Source organism: Salmo salar, chromosome ssa10, assembly GCF_905237065.1.
Source record: "Salmo salar chromosome ssa10, Ssal_v3.1, whole genome shotgun sequence".
In the NCBI taxonomy this organism is placed as follows: domain Eukaryota; kingdom Metazoa; phylum Chordata; class Actinopteri; order Salmoniformes; family Salmonidae; genus Salmo; species Salmo salar.
The window spans coordinates 125,373,636-125,390,335 of record NC_059451.1 but is presented as its reverse complement, the minus strand read 5'-3'; the positions used below and the strand labels follow the sequence as shown (position 1 = coordinate 125,390,335).

The 16,700-nt window shown below is 44.1% G+C and overlaps 1 protein-coding gene and 1 non-coding gene across 3 annotated transcripts in view; one reads left to right on the top strand and one right to left on the bottom strand.

Annotated features, from left to right (window-relative positions):
* Positions 1–4,156: 4,156 nt before the first annotated feature.
* On the bottom strand, positions 4,157–4,228 carry trnaq-cug (transfer RNA glutamine (anticodon CUG)). The gene has a single exon. It is a non-coding gene; the product is annotated as a tRNA-Gln (tRNA).
* An 87-nt stretch (positions 4,229–4,315) lies between these two features.
* The window catches only part of LOC106591986 (ras-related protein Rab-11A), a 24,034-nt gene continuing 11,649 nt past the window's right edge, over positions 4,316–16,700 (top strand). For both annotated transcript variants that reach the window (XR_006757113.1, XM_045688599.1), the window contains exons 1-2: positions 4,316–4,675; positions 9,952–10,147. Coding sequence is in view for 1 of the 2 variants with exons in the window: in XM_045688599.1 (XP_045544555.1) it covers positions 4,636–4,675; positions 9,952–10,147 (236 nt within the window). In the remaining variant the exon portion in view is untranslated. The remainder of the gene's footprint in view (positions 4,676–9,951; positions 10,148–16,700) is intronic.

The window sequence follows — 16,700 nt, the reverse complement described above, 5'->3', positions numbered from 1 at the left end:
ATGATCTCAGAACAGCTCTCCTCCTCCTAAAGGACACCAGCAGTATGATCTATATTATTGAATCTCTGATCCTCTCCCTGTTCCTATGCCGTCATTGAAATTAAGAATTTGTTCTTAACTGACTTGCCTAGTTAAATAAAAGGTAACATAAATAAATAATACTTTGTTTGCTACTTTTGATGTTGAGTCGTTATACACTAATATTCCACACGGGGGCGGTATTGAAGCTATGGGACATTTTCTTCTGCAATGTGACCCTGATGAACTACCTTCCAGTGCTGCATTATAACATTGTCTGAAATAGTACTCACCCACAACTACTTCATGTTTCTAAATTATTTCTTTATTCAGACGAAGGGTACTGCTATGGGATCCCCCATGGCTCCTAACTATGCTAATTTGTATGTGGGTTAGAGTCTATTTTCAATCCTCTCAACAATGTTTTCTTGCCTTACATCATGATTTGGAGACGGTATATTGATGATATTTGTGTTCTATGGAGGGGTGATGTAAAACAGCTCCAGGCATTCCATGCTTTTCTTAATTCCTGTTCTGAGCATCTGAGATTTACTGTGCAATCTGATACACGTCAAATCAGTTTTCTTGATCTTGTGTGAAGATAATGTTCTATACACTGATCTTTACAGGAAACCTACTGATCCTAACAGTTTGTTGAGGGCTGATAGTTGTCACCCGCTTCCCTTGAAAAATAGTTTGCCCTAAAGTCAATTCTGTCAAATCAAAAGAATTTGCCAAAAACAATCAGATTTCGACAGAAATATGGCTGAGACGCAAAGAAAATTCAAGGAGAAGGGGTACAAAAAAGGTCAGATTAATACTGCCATTGAGAAAATTCAAAAGAAACCGAGACTTGATCTTCTTCATGGACAGTAACTAGCGTTCTACCCTCCAATCAAAACGCTCTGAACAAATTTAGGGAATCGGTCACAAACATCGGCACATTCTAAGATCCGATGACAGTATCGGTAATGTGTTTTCGGACCTTCCCTTGGTCGTATTCTCACGGGGCAGAAATCTCAGAGATCAACTGGTAAACTGTGATTTATCACCCCAAGATATCCCTGCACAACGTGTATTTGCGCCCCCTACTGGATGGAAACTACAAGTGTAATGGCTGTGCTCAATGCAATGGCACTTATAAATGTAGATCCTTCAAACACCCCCAAACAGGGAAACAGATCCCAATCAAAGGTGTTATTACGTGTTCCACTAAGGCAGTTATTTATCTTATAACCTGTTAGGGCTAGGGGTCAGTATTGACACGGCTGGATAAAAAACGTACCCGATTTAATCTGGTTACTACTCCTGCCCAGTAACTAGAATATGCATATACTTATTACATATGGATAGAAAACACTCCAAAGTTTCTAAAACTGTTTGAATGGTGTCTGTGAGTATAACAGAGGATTTTTAAGGTATTTGAAAATCGCGCCACTGGATTACACTGGCTGTTGCGTAGGTGGGACGATTACGTCCCGCCTAGCCCATTTGTGGTAAATGATGTGGGTAAAACAAAGCGTGAATTAAAAGTACGTATCTCAGAGCATCGTAGCAAACGATTAATTTATTGTTAAAACGAGAGGCTGCTGGATCTTTACCTTAAAGACCCTTCCTCCCGTCGGTCTCAACATAGACTTTGATCTGAAGCCATTCTTGTGATTTTACTATTGTAAATGTTTACATTCCTATTCCATCTATGATCGTACGCTATCCATTCGTGTTTTTGGTATGTTATTTTTTTATATTTGAAGATTAACCAATGATATCAGGCCACACCCGGCCATGTACAGACACCTGTGTGTGTCCTTTGACACTATATAAACGAATCAGCCCGCAGTGTTTATCATTATACCCTGATGAAGACGGCTTGTCTGTCCAAAAGTTGGTTATTAGGTTATTGCATATGAACTCCTAGAGTGTGCGGCTCCTCTAACCAGCACCTCTCCTAAATAGGTGTGTTGTACTCCACTAACCAGCACCTCTCCTAAATAGGTGTGTGTTGTACTCCGCTAACCAGCACCTCTCCTAAATAGGTGTGTTGTACTCCGCTAACCAGCACCTCTCCTAAATAGGTGTGTTGTACTCCACTAACCAGCACCTCTCCTAAATAGGTGTGTTGTACTCCTCTAACCAGCACCTCTCCTAAATAGGTGTGTTGTACTCCTCTAACCAGCACCTCTCCTAAATAGGTGTGTTGTACTCCTCTAACCAGCACATCTCCTAAATAGGTGTGTTGTACTCCGCTAACCAGCACATCTCCTAAATAGGTGTGTTGTACTCCTCTAACCAGCACCTCTCCTAAATAGGTGTGTTGTACTCCTCTAACCAGCACCTCTCCTAAATAGGTGTGTTGTACTCCTCTAACCAGCACCTCTCCTAAATAGGTGTGTTGTACTCCTCTAACCAGCACCTCTCCTAAATAGGTGTGTTGTACTCCTCTAACCAGCACCTCTCCTAAATAGGTGTGTTGTACTCCGCTAACCAGCACCTCTCCTAAATACGTGTGTTGTACTCCTCTAACCAGCACCTCTCCTAAATAGGTGTGTTTACAATTTGTAAATGCAGAGGGTCTTTTACTTAATTATAAGGAATTCTTATCACTTTACAAGGTCCCTGTAACACCTAAAGATTTTGCCAACAGAAAAGCTGTTAGAATGATAAGGTCCTTGTGTATTGTGATGTTGTACCCCCCCCCCCCTAGCCTCACCCCCAGCCCCCCCTATTTTATTTAACTAGGCAATACAACAGGTGTAGACTTTACCCTGAAATACTTAGTTACAAGCCCTTAACTCTATTTCTTGAACTGCATTGTTGGTTAAGAAAATATTTACTAAATAAACTAAAGTAAAGAAAAAAAAGTATATATTAAAACAAATAAAAGATACAAAAATAAAAAAATGACACAAATAGTAATAACGAGGATATATACAGGGGGGGCTCGTACGAAATGTAAAAAAATAAAAATGAATGTATGAAATGTATGCATTCACTACTGTAAGTCGCTCTGGATAAGAGCGTCTGCTAAATGACAAAAATGTAAATGTACCGACCGGTACTGAGTCAGTGTACTAGGGTACAGGTTAGTCAAGGTAATTTGTACATGTAAGTAAGGTAAAGTGACTATGCATAGATAATAAACAGCAAGTGGTGGTGGTGGTGGTGGTGGTGGGGGGGGGCAGGCAGGCAGGCAATGTAAATAGTCCGGGTGGCCATTTGCTCAGTCTGTCGATTGTTTCCTGTGGAATGTTGAATATTTGCGGGAACTGGAACATGTTGTCGTACACGTCGATCCAGAGCATCCCAAACATGCTCAATGGGTGACATATCTGGTGAGTATGCAGGCCATGGAAGAACTGGGACATTTTCAGCTTCCAGGAATTGTGTACAGATCCTTGTGACACGGGGCCGTGCATTATCATGCCGAAACATGAGGTGATGGCGGCGGCTGAATGGCACAATGGGGCCTCAGGATCTCATCACGGTATCTCTGTGCATTCAAAATGCCATCGACAAAATGTAATTATGTTTGTTGTCCATAGCTTATGACTGCCCATACCCCTCTGCCACCATGGGGCACTCTGTTCACAACGTTGACAGAGGTAAACCACTCACCCACACGACGCCATACACGTGGGTCTGCGGTTGTGAGGTGGGTTGGATGTACTGCCAAATTCTCTGAAACAACGTTGGAGGAGGCTTATGGTAGAGAAATTAACATTCAATTATCTAGCAACAGCTCTGGTGGACATTCCTGCAGTCAGCATGCCAAATGCACACTCCTTCAAAACTTGAGACATCTGTGTTGTGACAAAATTGTATAGTGGACATTTGTTGGCCCCAGTACAAGGTGCACCTGTGTAATGATCATGCTGTTTAATCATATTCTTGATATGCCACACCTGTCAAGTGGATGGATTATATTGGCAAAGGAGAATGGGGAATAGAGAGGAGTATGATTACTTGTTTAAGGTTAAACAAATTTGTGCACAACATTTGAGAGAAATAAGCCTTTTGTGCATATGTAAAATGTCTGGGATCTTTAATTTCTGCTGATGAAACATGTTGCCATTATATTGTTGTTCAGTATATTTCATCTACAACTGCTTTGACTCACAGCTAAGAACTTCAAAAGTTTAGGTCCTACCGAGATTTGAACTCGGATCGCAGGATTCAGAGTCCTGAGTGCTAACCATTACACCATAGAACCATACAACACAAGCGCGTACGTACGACACTAGTCTGATGTAACTCATAGACTCTTTCGCCCGTTCTCCATTACTAGCTGTTGACACAATGTATAAATTAATCCAGTAAATGAATTTCATGTAGATACATGAAATAAATAATATGAGAAGTATTATCAATGCAGATGGTTGATCCGGAAGCGGGTATTTATATATATTTATATATATAGCGGTTGGATGCTAACCTAGCTAGCTGGATTCCCTGTTGCTAAGGTGACAAGGCTCCAGCCGCAGTGCATTGCGGTGACGGCCGGGAGAAGACCACTAAGGTAAAATAACCGATAGGACCGGGGGGAAAGAAAGAAATAAAGAAAAAAAAATTGCCACTTGGATTCAAAGACATCGAACTTCGCCTTCATTTTGATTCAGAATGGGGAATAGAGACGACGAGTATGATTACTTGTTTAAAGGTAAATATATGCTAAATGTGACCTGTCTATAAAACGTAACGTCATCGTGGTTTTATTGTACTCGCGGACTAGGAGTGGTCGCCTGGCTACGGCACTAGAAGCTAAGCTAGTTAGCTAGCGGCTAACGCTACGCATTTGTAACCTGCTAACTTTAGCATGATATCCTACCAATTTAAAAACGAGGTCGTTTGGATATAAATATAGCTGTTGTTTTTGTCTTGATATTCTCAATAATGTTAACTAACAGCAGTTGATCATTTTGTCTTTAGCTTGTTGGCTAGATAGCGCAGGTCTCTGATGGACCGGTGCGGCAACGTTACCGTCAGGAAATATACAACTAACGTTAGTTAGGTTAACACCAGTCACTTTGTCAAATGACCACATAGCTAACGTTAACTTAGTTAGTTAGCTACTGAAACCATGGGTAGTTGCTCCAGCTACCTAAAGAACGATATAGCTAACTAACGTTATGTCATTCATTTAAACACATTTCTTAATGCGATGATTACAAATCATTATCTAGCTAGCTATGTACCATATCCTGTTAGTGGAATATAGTGGCTTCAACAAAATGCATCATCATCATCATGCCATCTGATGACATGGGTGATTCCTAGGTGCTTTTACATACACTAACGTTGCTTTCAATTGTATTGGGTTGCACAGAATCTGTCAGTGGAAGGCCAGAGGTGTGAAATATCATTATATTTCAACATGGTGGGCAGGACGGCTGATCATTATGACAGGGGGAATATCTGACCAAATAACTAAAGGATGGTATTATTAAAGACATTTGGTTGCAGACCCACTGTCTCTCTGCTTAGGGTAGGTAGCAGGCAGCCTTGAGGTTAGAGCTTTGGCCCAGTAATCTAATACCAGAGCTGACAAGGTGAAACTCTGTTGCTCCATCCAGGGTGCTGTAACAATGATAACCCCACTTTCTGCTGCTGTCTTGGGGAGTTGAGATATGCAACAAACCAAAAAACATTTATTACACACTTGTAATATAACCCCCCCCCCCCCCCATATGATTTGTATTACCTCGTATTTAACCTTTATTTAACTAGGCAAGTCATTTAAGAACAAATTCTTCTTTACAATGACGGCCTAGCCAGGCCAAACCCTCCCTTAACCCGGACGACGCTGGGCCAATAGTGCGCTGCCCTGTGGCAGAGGAAGTGGGTCCACAACAGACCCATTGTTTGGAAAGTCTGTTTAGTAATACGCTTCTTTTTAGATATTTTGTCTCAACAGCTTCCTATTTTACATCATAATGAATGGGCTCCTGCTTATTGGTCGTTAGCACGTGATGGTAATCCGGTCAAAGCACATTTTACATTCAGACTTTTTATTTTATTGTACAATAAGGGGGTGTATTGTAGTAATGTTCCTACTGTAATATCTACAGGATGTGTATATTCCTACTGTAATATCTACAGGATGTGTATATTCCTACTGTAATATCTACAGGATGTGTATATTCCTACTGTAATATCTACAGGATGTGTATATTCCTACTGTAATATCTACAGGATGTGTATATTCCTACTGTAATATCTACAGGAGGTGTATATTCCTACAGGATGTGTATATTCCTACTGTAATATCTACAGGAGGTGTATATTCCTACTGTAATATCTACAGGAGGTGTATATTCCTACTGTAATATCTACAGGATGTGTATGTTCCTACTGTAATATCTACAGGATGTGTATATTCCTACTGTAATATCTACAGGAGGTGTATATTCTAGTAATATCTACAGGATGTGTATATTCCTACTGTAATATCTACAGGAGGTGTATATTCCTACTGTAATATCTACAGGATGTGTATATTCCTACTGTAATATCTACAGGATGTGTATATTCCTACAGGATGTGTATATTCCTACTGTAATATCTACAGGAGGTGTATATTCCTACTGTAATATCTACAGGATGTGTATATTCCTACTGTAATATCTACAGGATGTGTATATTCCTACTGTAATATCTACAGGAGGTGTATGTTCCTACTGTAATATCTACAGGAGGTGTATGTTCCTACTGTAATATCTACAGGATGTGTATATTCCTACTGTAATATCTACAGGAGGTATATATTCCTACTGTAATATCTACAGGATGTGTATATTCCTACTGTAATATCTACAGGATGTGTATATTCCTACTGTAATATCTACAGGAGGTGTATGTTCCTACTGTAATATCTACAGGATGTGTATATTCCTACTGTAATATCTACAGGAGGTGTATATTCCTACTGTAATATCTACAGGATGTGTATATTCCTACTGTAATATCTACAGGAGGTGTATATTCCTACTGTAATATCTACAGGATGTGTATATTCCTACAGGATGTGTATATTCCTACTGTAATATCTACAGGAGGTGTATATTCCTACTGTAATATCTACAGGATGTGTATATTCCTACTGTAATATCTACAGGATGTGTATATTCCTACTGTAATATCTACAGGAGGTGTATATTCCTACTGTAATATCTACAGGATGTGTATATTCCTACTGTAATATCTACAGGAGGTGTATGTTCCTACTGTAATATCTACAGGATGTGTATATTCCTACAGGATGTGTATATTCCTACTGTAATATCTACAGGAGGTGTATATTCCTACTGTAATATCTACAGGATGTGTATATTCCTACAGGATGTGTATGTTCCTACTGTAATATCTACAGGATGTGTATGTTCCTACTGTAATATCTACAGGATGTGTATATTCCTACTGTAATATCTACAGGATGTGTATATTCCTACTGTAATATCTACAGGATGTGTATATTCCTACTGTAATATCTACAGGAGGTGTATATTCCTACTGTAATATCTACAGGATGTGTATATTCCTACTGTAATATCTACAGGATGTTTGTTGTAAATTTGACTGCCTTCTTCAATGTGAGGGGAATCAGGAGATGCATGCAGTTGTTTTAAATTGACTCTAACCTGTCTCTCTCTCTCTGTCCCAGTGGTGTTGATAGGAGACTCTAACCTGTCTCTCTCTCTGTCCCAGTGGTGTTGCTAGGAGACTCTAACCTGTCTCTCTCTCTCTGTCCCAGTGGTGTTGATAGGAGACTCTAACCTGTCTCTCTCTCTCTGTCCCAGTGGTGTTGCTAGGAGACTCTAACCTGTCTCTCTCTCTCTGTCCCAGTGGTGTTGCTAGGAGACTCTAACCTGTCTCTCTCTCTGCCCCAGTGGTGTTGCTAGGAGACTCTAACCTGTCTCTCTCTCTGTCTCAGTGGTGTTGCTAGGAGACTCTAACCTGTCTCTCTCTCTGTCCCAGTGGTGTTGATAGGAGACTCTAACCTGTCTCTCTCTCTCTGTCCCAGTGGTGTTGATAGGAGACTCTAACCTGTCTCTCTCTCTGTCCCAGTGGTGTTGCTAGGAGACTCTAACCTGTCTCTCTCTCTCTGTCCCAGTGGTGTTGCTAGGAGACTCTAACCTGTCTCTCTCTCTGTCCCAGTGGTGTTGCTAGGAGACTCTAACCTGTCTCTCTCTCTCTGTCCCAGTGGTGTTGCTAGGAGACTCTAACCTGTCTCTCTGTCCCAGTGGTGTTGCTAGGAGACTCTAACCTGTCTCTCTCTCTGTCCCAGTGGTGTTGATAGGAGACTCTAACCTGTCTCTCTCTCTGTCCCAGTGGTGTTGATAGGAGACTCTAACCTGTCTGTCTGTCCCAGTGGTGTTGATAGGAGACTCTAATCTGTCTCTCTCTCTGTCCCAGTGGTGTTGCTAGGAGACTCTAACCTGTCTCTCTCTCTCTGTCCCAGTGGTGTTGCTAGGAGACTCTAACCTGTCTCTCTCTCTGTCCCAGTGGTGTCGATAGGAGACTCTAACCTGTCTGTCTGTCCCAGTGGTGTTGATAGGAGACTCTAACCTGTCTGTCTGTCCCAGTGGTGTCGATAGGAGACTCTAACCTGTCTGTCTGTCCCAGTGGTGTTGATAGGAGACTCTAACCTGTCTGTCTGTCCCAGTGGTGTTGCTAGGAGACTCTAACCTGTCTCTCTCTCTGTCCCAGTGGTGTTGATAGGAGACTCTAACCTGTCTCTCTCTCTGTCCCAGTGGTGTTGCTAGGAGACTCTAACCTGTCTCTCTCTCTGTCCCAGTGGTGTCGCTAGGAGACTCTAACCTGTCTCTCTCTCTGTCCCAGTGGTGTTGCTAGGAGACTCTAACCTGTCTGTCTGTCCCAGTGGTGTTGATAGGAGACTCTAACCTGTCTGTCTGTCCCAGTGGTGTTGATAGGAGACTCTAACCTGTCTGTCTGTCCCAGTGGTGTTGCTAGGAGACTCTAACCTGTCTGTCTGTCCCAGTGGTGTTGCTAGGAGACTCTAACCTGTCTCTCTCTCTGTCCCAGTGGTGTTGATAGGAGACTCTAACCTGTCTGTCTGTCCCAGTGGTGTTGATAGGAGACTCTAACCTGTCTGTCTGTCCCAGTGGTGTTGATAGGAGACTCTAACCTGTCTCTCTCTCTGTCCCAGTGGTGTTGATAGGAGACTCTAACCTGTCTGTCTGTCCCAGTGGTGTTGATAGGAGACTCTAACCTGTCTCTCTCTCTGTCCCAGTGGTGTTGCTAGGGGACTCTAACCTGTCTGTCTGTCCCAGTGGTGTTGCTAGGAGACTCTAACCTGTCTGTCTGTCCCAGTGGTGTCGATAGGAGACTCTAACCTGTCTGTCTGTCCCAGTGGTGTTGCTAGGAGACTCTAACCTGTCTGTCTGTCCCAGTGGTGTTGATAGGAGACTCTAACCTGTCTGTCTGTCCCAGTGGTGTCGATAGGAGACTCTAACCTGTCTGTCTGTCCCAGTGGTGTTGCTAGGAGACTCTAACCTGTCTGTCTGTCCCAGTGGTGTTGATAGGAGACTCTAACCTGTCTCTCTCTCTCTGTCCCAGTGGTGTTGCTAGGAGACTCTAACCTGTCTGTCTGTCCCAGTGGTGTCGATAGGAGACTCTAACCTGTCTGTCTGTCCCAGTGGTGTCGATAGGAGACTCTAACCTGTCTGTCTGTCCCAGTGGTGTCGATAGGAGACTCTAACCTGTCTGTCTGTCCCAGTGGTGTCGATAGGAGACTCTAACCTGTCTGTCTGTCCCAGTGGTGTTGATAGGAGACTCTAACCTGTCTGTCTGTCCCAGTGGTGTTGATAGGAGACTCTAACCTGTCTGTCTGTCCCAGTGGTGTTGCTAGGAGACTCTAACCTGTCTGTCTGTCCCAGTGGTGTTGCTAGGAGACTCTAACCTGTCTGTCTGTCCCAGTGGTGTTGATAGGAGACTCTGGCGTGGGGAAGAGTAACCTGTTATCTCGTTTCACCCGGAATGAGTTTAACCTGGAGAGTAAGAGCACCATCGGGGTGGAGTTTGCCACCCGCAGTATCCAGGTGGATGGGAAGACCGTGAAGGCTCAGATCTGGGACACAGCTGGCCAGGAGAGATACCGGGCTATTACATCAGCGTGAGTACACACACACACACACACACACACACACACACACACACACACACACACACACACACACACACTGTTTAGAAAACACTTCTGACACAGCTGGCCAGGAGCGATACAAGCCATCACTTCAGCATGAGCACTCTGGATTGCGGCCATTTTGAAAACACTTTGAAACACCCTCTTTTTCTTGGAAATACTGCCTTCTGAAATGTTGCATGTTAAACGCATCAAATATCACATGAAAGTATCATGCACAGACCTAATGCATTTAGCTGGGGAGTCAGTTCAAACACATAGACCTAATGCATTTAGCTGGGGAGTCAGTCCAACACAGACCTAATGCATTTAGCTGGGGAGTCAGTTCAAACACAGACCTAATGCATTTAGCTGGGGAGTCAGTCCAAACACATAGACCTAATGCATTTAGCTGGGGAGTCAGTTCAAACACATAGACCTAATGCATTTAGCTGGGGAGTCAGTTCAAACACATAGACCTAATGCATTTAGCTGGGGAGTCAGTTCAAACACATAGACCTAATGCATTTAGCTGGGGAGTCAGTTCAAACACATAGACCTAATGCATTTAGCTGGGGAGTCAGTTCAAACACATAGACCTAATGCATTTAGCTGGGGAGTCAGTTCAAACACATAGACCTAATGCATTTAGCTGGGGAGTCAGTCCAACACAGACCTAATGCATTTAGCTGGGGAGTCAGTTCAAACACATAGACCTAATGCATTTAGCTGGGGAGTCAGTTCAAACACATAGACCTAATGCATTTAGCTGGGGAGTCAGTCCAACACAGACCTAATGCATTTAGTTGGGGAGTCAGTCCAACACAGACCCAATGCATTTAGCTGGGGAGTCAGTCCAGCACAGACCCAATGCATTTAGCTGGGGAGTCAGTCCAACACAGACCTAATGCATTTAGCTGGGGAGTCAGTTCAACACATAGACCTAATGCATTTAGTTGGGGAGTCAGTCCAACACACAGAGCTAATGCATTTAGTTGGGGAGTCAGTCCAACACAGACCTAATGCATTTAGCTGGGGAGTCAGTTCAAACACATAGACCTAATGCATTTAGCTGGGGAGTCAGTCCAACACAGACCTAATGCATTTAGTTGGGGAGTCAGTCCAACACATAGACCTAATGCATTTAGCTGGGGAGTCAGTTCAAACACATAGACCTAATGCATTTAGCTGGGGAGTCAGTCCAACACAGACCTAATGCAATTAGCTGGGGAGTCAGTCCAACACAGACCTAATGCATTTAGCTGGGGAGTCAGTCCAACACATAGACCTAATGCATTTAGCTGGGGAGTCAGTTCAAACACATAGACCTAATGCATTTAGCTGGTGAGTCAGTCCAACACATAGACCTAATGCATTTAGCTGGGGAGTCAGTTCAAACACATAGACCTAATGCATTTAGCTGGGGAGTCAGTCCAACACATAGACCTAATGCATTTAGCTGGGGAGTCAGTTCAAACACATAGACCTAATGCATTTAGCTGGGGAGTCAGTCCAACACATAGACCTAATGCATTTAGCTGGTGAGTCAGTCCAACACAGACCTAATGCATTTAGCTGGTGAGTCAGTCCAACACAGACCTAATGCATTTAGCTGGGGAGTCAGTCCAACACATAGACCTAATGCATTTAGCTGGGGAGTCAGTCCAACACAGACCTAATGCATTTAGTTGGGGAGTCAGTCCAACACAGACCTAATGCATTTAGTTGGAGTCACAGTCCAACACGGACCTGATGCATTTAGTTTGGGAGTCAGTCCAACACAGACCTAATGCATTTAGCTGGGGAGTCAGTTCAACACATAGACCTAATGCATTTAGCTGGTGAGTCAGTCCAACACATAGACCTAATGCATTTAGCTGGGGAGTCAGTCCAACACAGACCTAATGCATTTAGCTGGTGAGTCAGTCCAACACAGACCTAATGCATTTAGCTGGTGAGTCAGTCCAACACAGACCTAATGCATTAGGTTGGGGAGTCAGTCCAACACAGACCTAATGCATTTAGCTGGTGAGTCAGTCCAGCACAGACCTAATGCATTTAGCTGGGGAGTCAGTCCAACACACAGAGCTAATGCATTTAGTTGGGGAGTCAGTCCAACACAGACCCAATGCATTAGGTTGGGGAGTCAGTCCAACACAGACCTAATGCATTTAGCTGGGGAGTCAGTCCAGCACAGACCTAATGCATTTAGCTGGGGAGTCAGTCCAACACAGACCTAATGCATTTAGCTGGGGAGTCAGTCCAACACAGACCTAATGCATTTAGCTGGGGAGTCAGTCCAACACAGACCTAATGCATTTAGCTGGGGAGTCAGTCCAACACAGACCTAATGCATTTAGCTGGGGAGTCAGTCCAACACAGACCTAATGCATTTAGCTGGGGAGTCAGTCCAACACAGACCTAATGCATTTAGTTGGGGAGTCAGTCTAACACATAGACCTAATGCATTTAGCTGGGGAGTCAGTCCAGCACAGACCTAATGCATTTAGTTGGAGTCACAGTCCAACACAGACCTGATGCATTTAGCTGGGGAGTCAGTCCAACACAGACCTAATGCATTTAGCTGGGGAGTCAGGTCAACACAGACCTAATGCATTTAGCTGGGGAGTCAGTCCAACACAGACCTAATGCATTTAGTTGGGGAGTCAGTCCAACACATAGACCTAATGCATTTAGCTGGGGAGTCAGTCCAACACAGACCTAATGCATTAGGTTGGGGAGTCAGTCCAACACAGACCTAATGCATTTAGCTGGTGAGTCAGTCCAGCACAGACCTAATGCATTTAGTTGGAGTCACAGTCCAACACAGACCTGATGCATTTAGCTGGGGAGTCAGTCCAACACAGACCTAATGCATTTAGCTGGGGAGTCAGTCCAACACAGACCTAATGCATTTAGTTGGGGAGTCAGTCCAACACAGACCTAATGCATTTAGCTGGGGAGTCAGTCCAACACATAGACCTAATGCATTTAGCTGGTGAGTCAGTCCAACACAGACCTAATGCATTTAGCTGGTGAGTCAGTCCAACACAGACCTAATGCATTAGGTTGGGGAGTCAGTCCAACACAGACCTAATGCATTTAGCTGGTGAGTCAGTCCAGCACAGACCTAATGCATTTAGCTGGGAGTCACAGTCCAACACAAGACCTGATGCATTTAGCTGGGGAGTCAGTCCAACACAGACCTAATGCATTTAGCTGGGGAGTCAGTCCAACACAGACCTAATGCATTTAGTTGGGGAGTCAGTCCAACACAGACCTAATGCATTTAGCTGGGGAGTCAGTCCAACACATAGACCTAATGCATTTAGCTGGGGAGTCACAGTCCAACACAAGACCTAATGCATTTAGTTGGGGAGTCAGTTCAAACACAGACCTAATGCATTTAGCTGGGGAGTCAGTTCAGCACATAGACCTAATGCATTTAGCTGGGGAGTCACAGTCCAACACAAGACCTGATGCATTTAGCTGGGGAGTCAGTCCAACACAGACCTAATGCATTTAGCTGGGGAGTCAGTCCAACACATAGACCTAATGCATTTAGCTGGGGAGTCAGTTCAAACACATAGACCTAATGCATTTAGCTGGGGAGTCAGTCCAACACAGACCTAATGCATTTAGCTGGGGAGTCAGTCCAACACATAGACCTAATGCATTTAGCTGGGGAGTCAGTCCAACACAGACCTAATGCATTTAGCTGGGGAGTCAGTCCAACACAGACCTAATGCATTTAGTTGGGGAGTCAGTCCAACACAAGACCTAATGCATTTAGTTGGGGAGTCAGTCCAACACAGACCTAATGCATTTAGCTGGGGAGTCAGTTCAAACACATAGACCTAATGCATTTAGCTGGTGAGTCAGTCCAACACAAGACCTAATGCATTTAGTTGGGGAGTCAGTCCAACACTAGACCTAATGCATTTAGCTGGGGAGTCAGTCCAACACATAGACCTAATGCATTTAGCTGGTGAGTCAGTCCAACACATAGACCTAATGCATTTAGCTGGGGAGTCAGTCCAACACATAGACCTAATGCATTTAGCTGGTGAGTCAGTCCAACACAGACCTAATGCATTTAGCTGGTGAGTCAGTCCAACACAGACCTAATGCATTTAGCTGGGGAGTCAGTCCAACACATAGACCTAATGCATTTAGCTGGGGAGTCAGTCCAACACAGACCTAATGCATTTAGCTGGGGAGTCAGTCCAACACAGACCTAATGCATTAGGTTGGGGAGTCAGTCCAACACAGACCTAATGCATTTAGCTGGGGAGTCAGTCCAACGCACAGACCTAATGCATTTAGTTGGAGTCACAGTCCAACACAGACCTGATGCATTTAGCTGGGGAGTCAGTCCAACACAGACCTAATGCATTTAGCTGGGGAGTCAGTCCAACACAGACCTAATGCATTTAGCTGGGGAGTCAGTCCAACACAGACCTAATGCATTTAGCTGGGGAGTCAGTCCAACACATAGACCTAATGCATTTAGCTGGGGAGTCAGTTCAACACATAGACCTAATGCATTTAGCTGGTGAGTCAGTCCAACACATAGACCTAATGCATTTAGCTGGGGAGTCAGTCCAACACAAGACCTAATGCATTTAGCTGGTGAGTCAGTCCAACACAGACCTAATGCATTTAGCTGGTGAGTCAGTCCAACACAGACCTAATGCATTTAGCTGGGGAGTCAGTCCAACACAGACCTAATGCATTTAGCTGGGGAGTCAGTCCAACACAGACCTAATGCATTTAGCTGGGGAGTCAGTCCAACACAGACCTAATGCATTAGGTTGGGGAGTCAGTCCAACACAGACCTAATGCATTTAGCTGGGGAGTCAGTCCAACACACAGACCTAATGCATTTAGTTGGAGTCACAGTCCAACACAGACCTAATGCATTTAGCTGGTGAGTCAGTCCAGCACAGACCTAATGCATTTAGTTGGAGTCACAGTCCAACACAGACCTGATGCATTTAGCTGGGGAGTCAGTCCAACACAGACCTAATGCATTTAGCTGGGGAGTCAGTCCAACACAGACCTAATGCATTTAGTTGGGGAGTCAGTCCAACACAGACCTAATGCATTTAGCTGGTGAGTGAGTCCAACACATTGACCTAATGCATTTAGTTGGAGTCAGTCCAACACGTAGACCTAATGCATTTAGTTGGAGTCAGTCCAACACATAGACCTAATGCATTTAGTTGGGGAGTCAGTCCAACACAGACCTAATGCATTTAGCTGGTGAGTCAGTCCAACACAGACCTAATGCATTTAGCTGGGGAGTCAGTCCAACACAGACCTAATGCATTTAGCTGGGGAGTCAGTCCAACACATAGACCTAATGCATTTAGCTGGGGAGTCAGTCCAACACAGACCTAATGCATTTAGCTGGGGAGTCAGTCCAACACATAGACCTAATGCATTTAGCTGGGGAGTCAGTCCAACACAGACCTAATGCATTTAGCTGGTGAGTCAGTCCAACACAGACCTAATGCATTTAGCTGGTGAGTCAGTCCAACACAGACCTAATGCATTAGGTTGGGGAGTCAGTCCAACACAGACCTAATGCATTTAGCTGGTGAGTCAGTCCAGCACAGACCTAATGCATTTAGCTGGGGAGTCAGTCCAACACAGACCTAATGCATTTAGCTGGGGAGTCAGTCCAACACAGACCTAATGCATTTAGCTGGGGAGTCAGTCCAACACAGACCTAATGCATTTAGTTGGGGAGTCAGTCCAACACAGACCTAATGCATTTAGTTGGGGAGTCAGTCCAACACAGACCTAATGCATTTAGCTGGGGAGTCAGTCCAACACATAGACCTAATGCATTTAGCTGGGGAGTCAGTTCAACACATAGACCTAATGCATTTAGCTGGTGAGTCAGTCCAACACAGACCTAATGCATTTAGTTGGGGAGTCAGTCCAACACATAGACCTAATGCATTTAGCTGGGGAGTCAGTCCAACACAGACCTAATGCATTTAGCTGGTGAGTCAGTCCAACACAGACCTAATGCATTTAGCTGGGGAGTCAGTTCAACACAGACCTAATGCATTAGGTTGGGGAGTCAGTCCAACACAGACCTAATGCATTTAGCTGGTGAGTCAGTCCAGCACAGACCTAATGCATTTAGTTGGAGTCACAGTCCAACACAGACCTGATGCATTTAGCTGGGGAGTCAGTCCAACACAGACCTAATGCATTTAGCTGGGGAGTCAGTCCAACACAGACCTAATGCATTTAGCTGGTGAGTCAGTCCAACACAGATCTAATGCATTTAGCTGGTGAGTCAGTCCAACACAGACCTAATGCATTTAGCTGGGGAGTCAGTCCAACACATAGACCTAATGCATTTAGTTGGGGAGTCAGTCCAACACAGACCTAATGCATTTAGCTGGTGAGTCAGTCCAACACAGACCTAATGCATTTAGTTGGGGAGTCAGTCCAACACATAGACCTAATGCATTTAGTTGGGGAGTCAGTCCAACACAGACCTAATGCATTTAGTTGGGGAGTC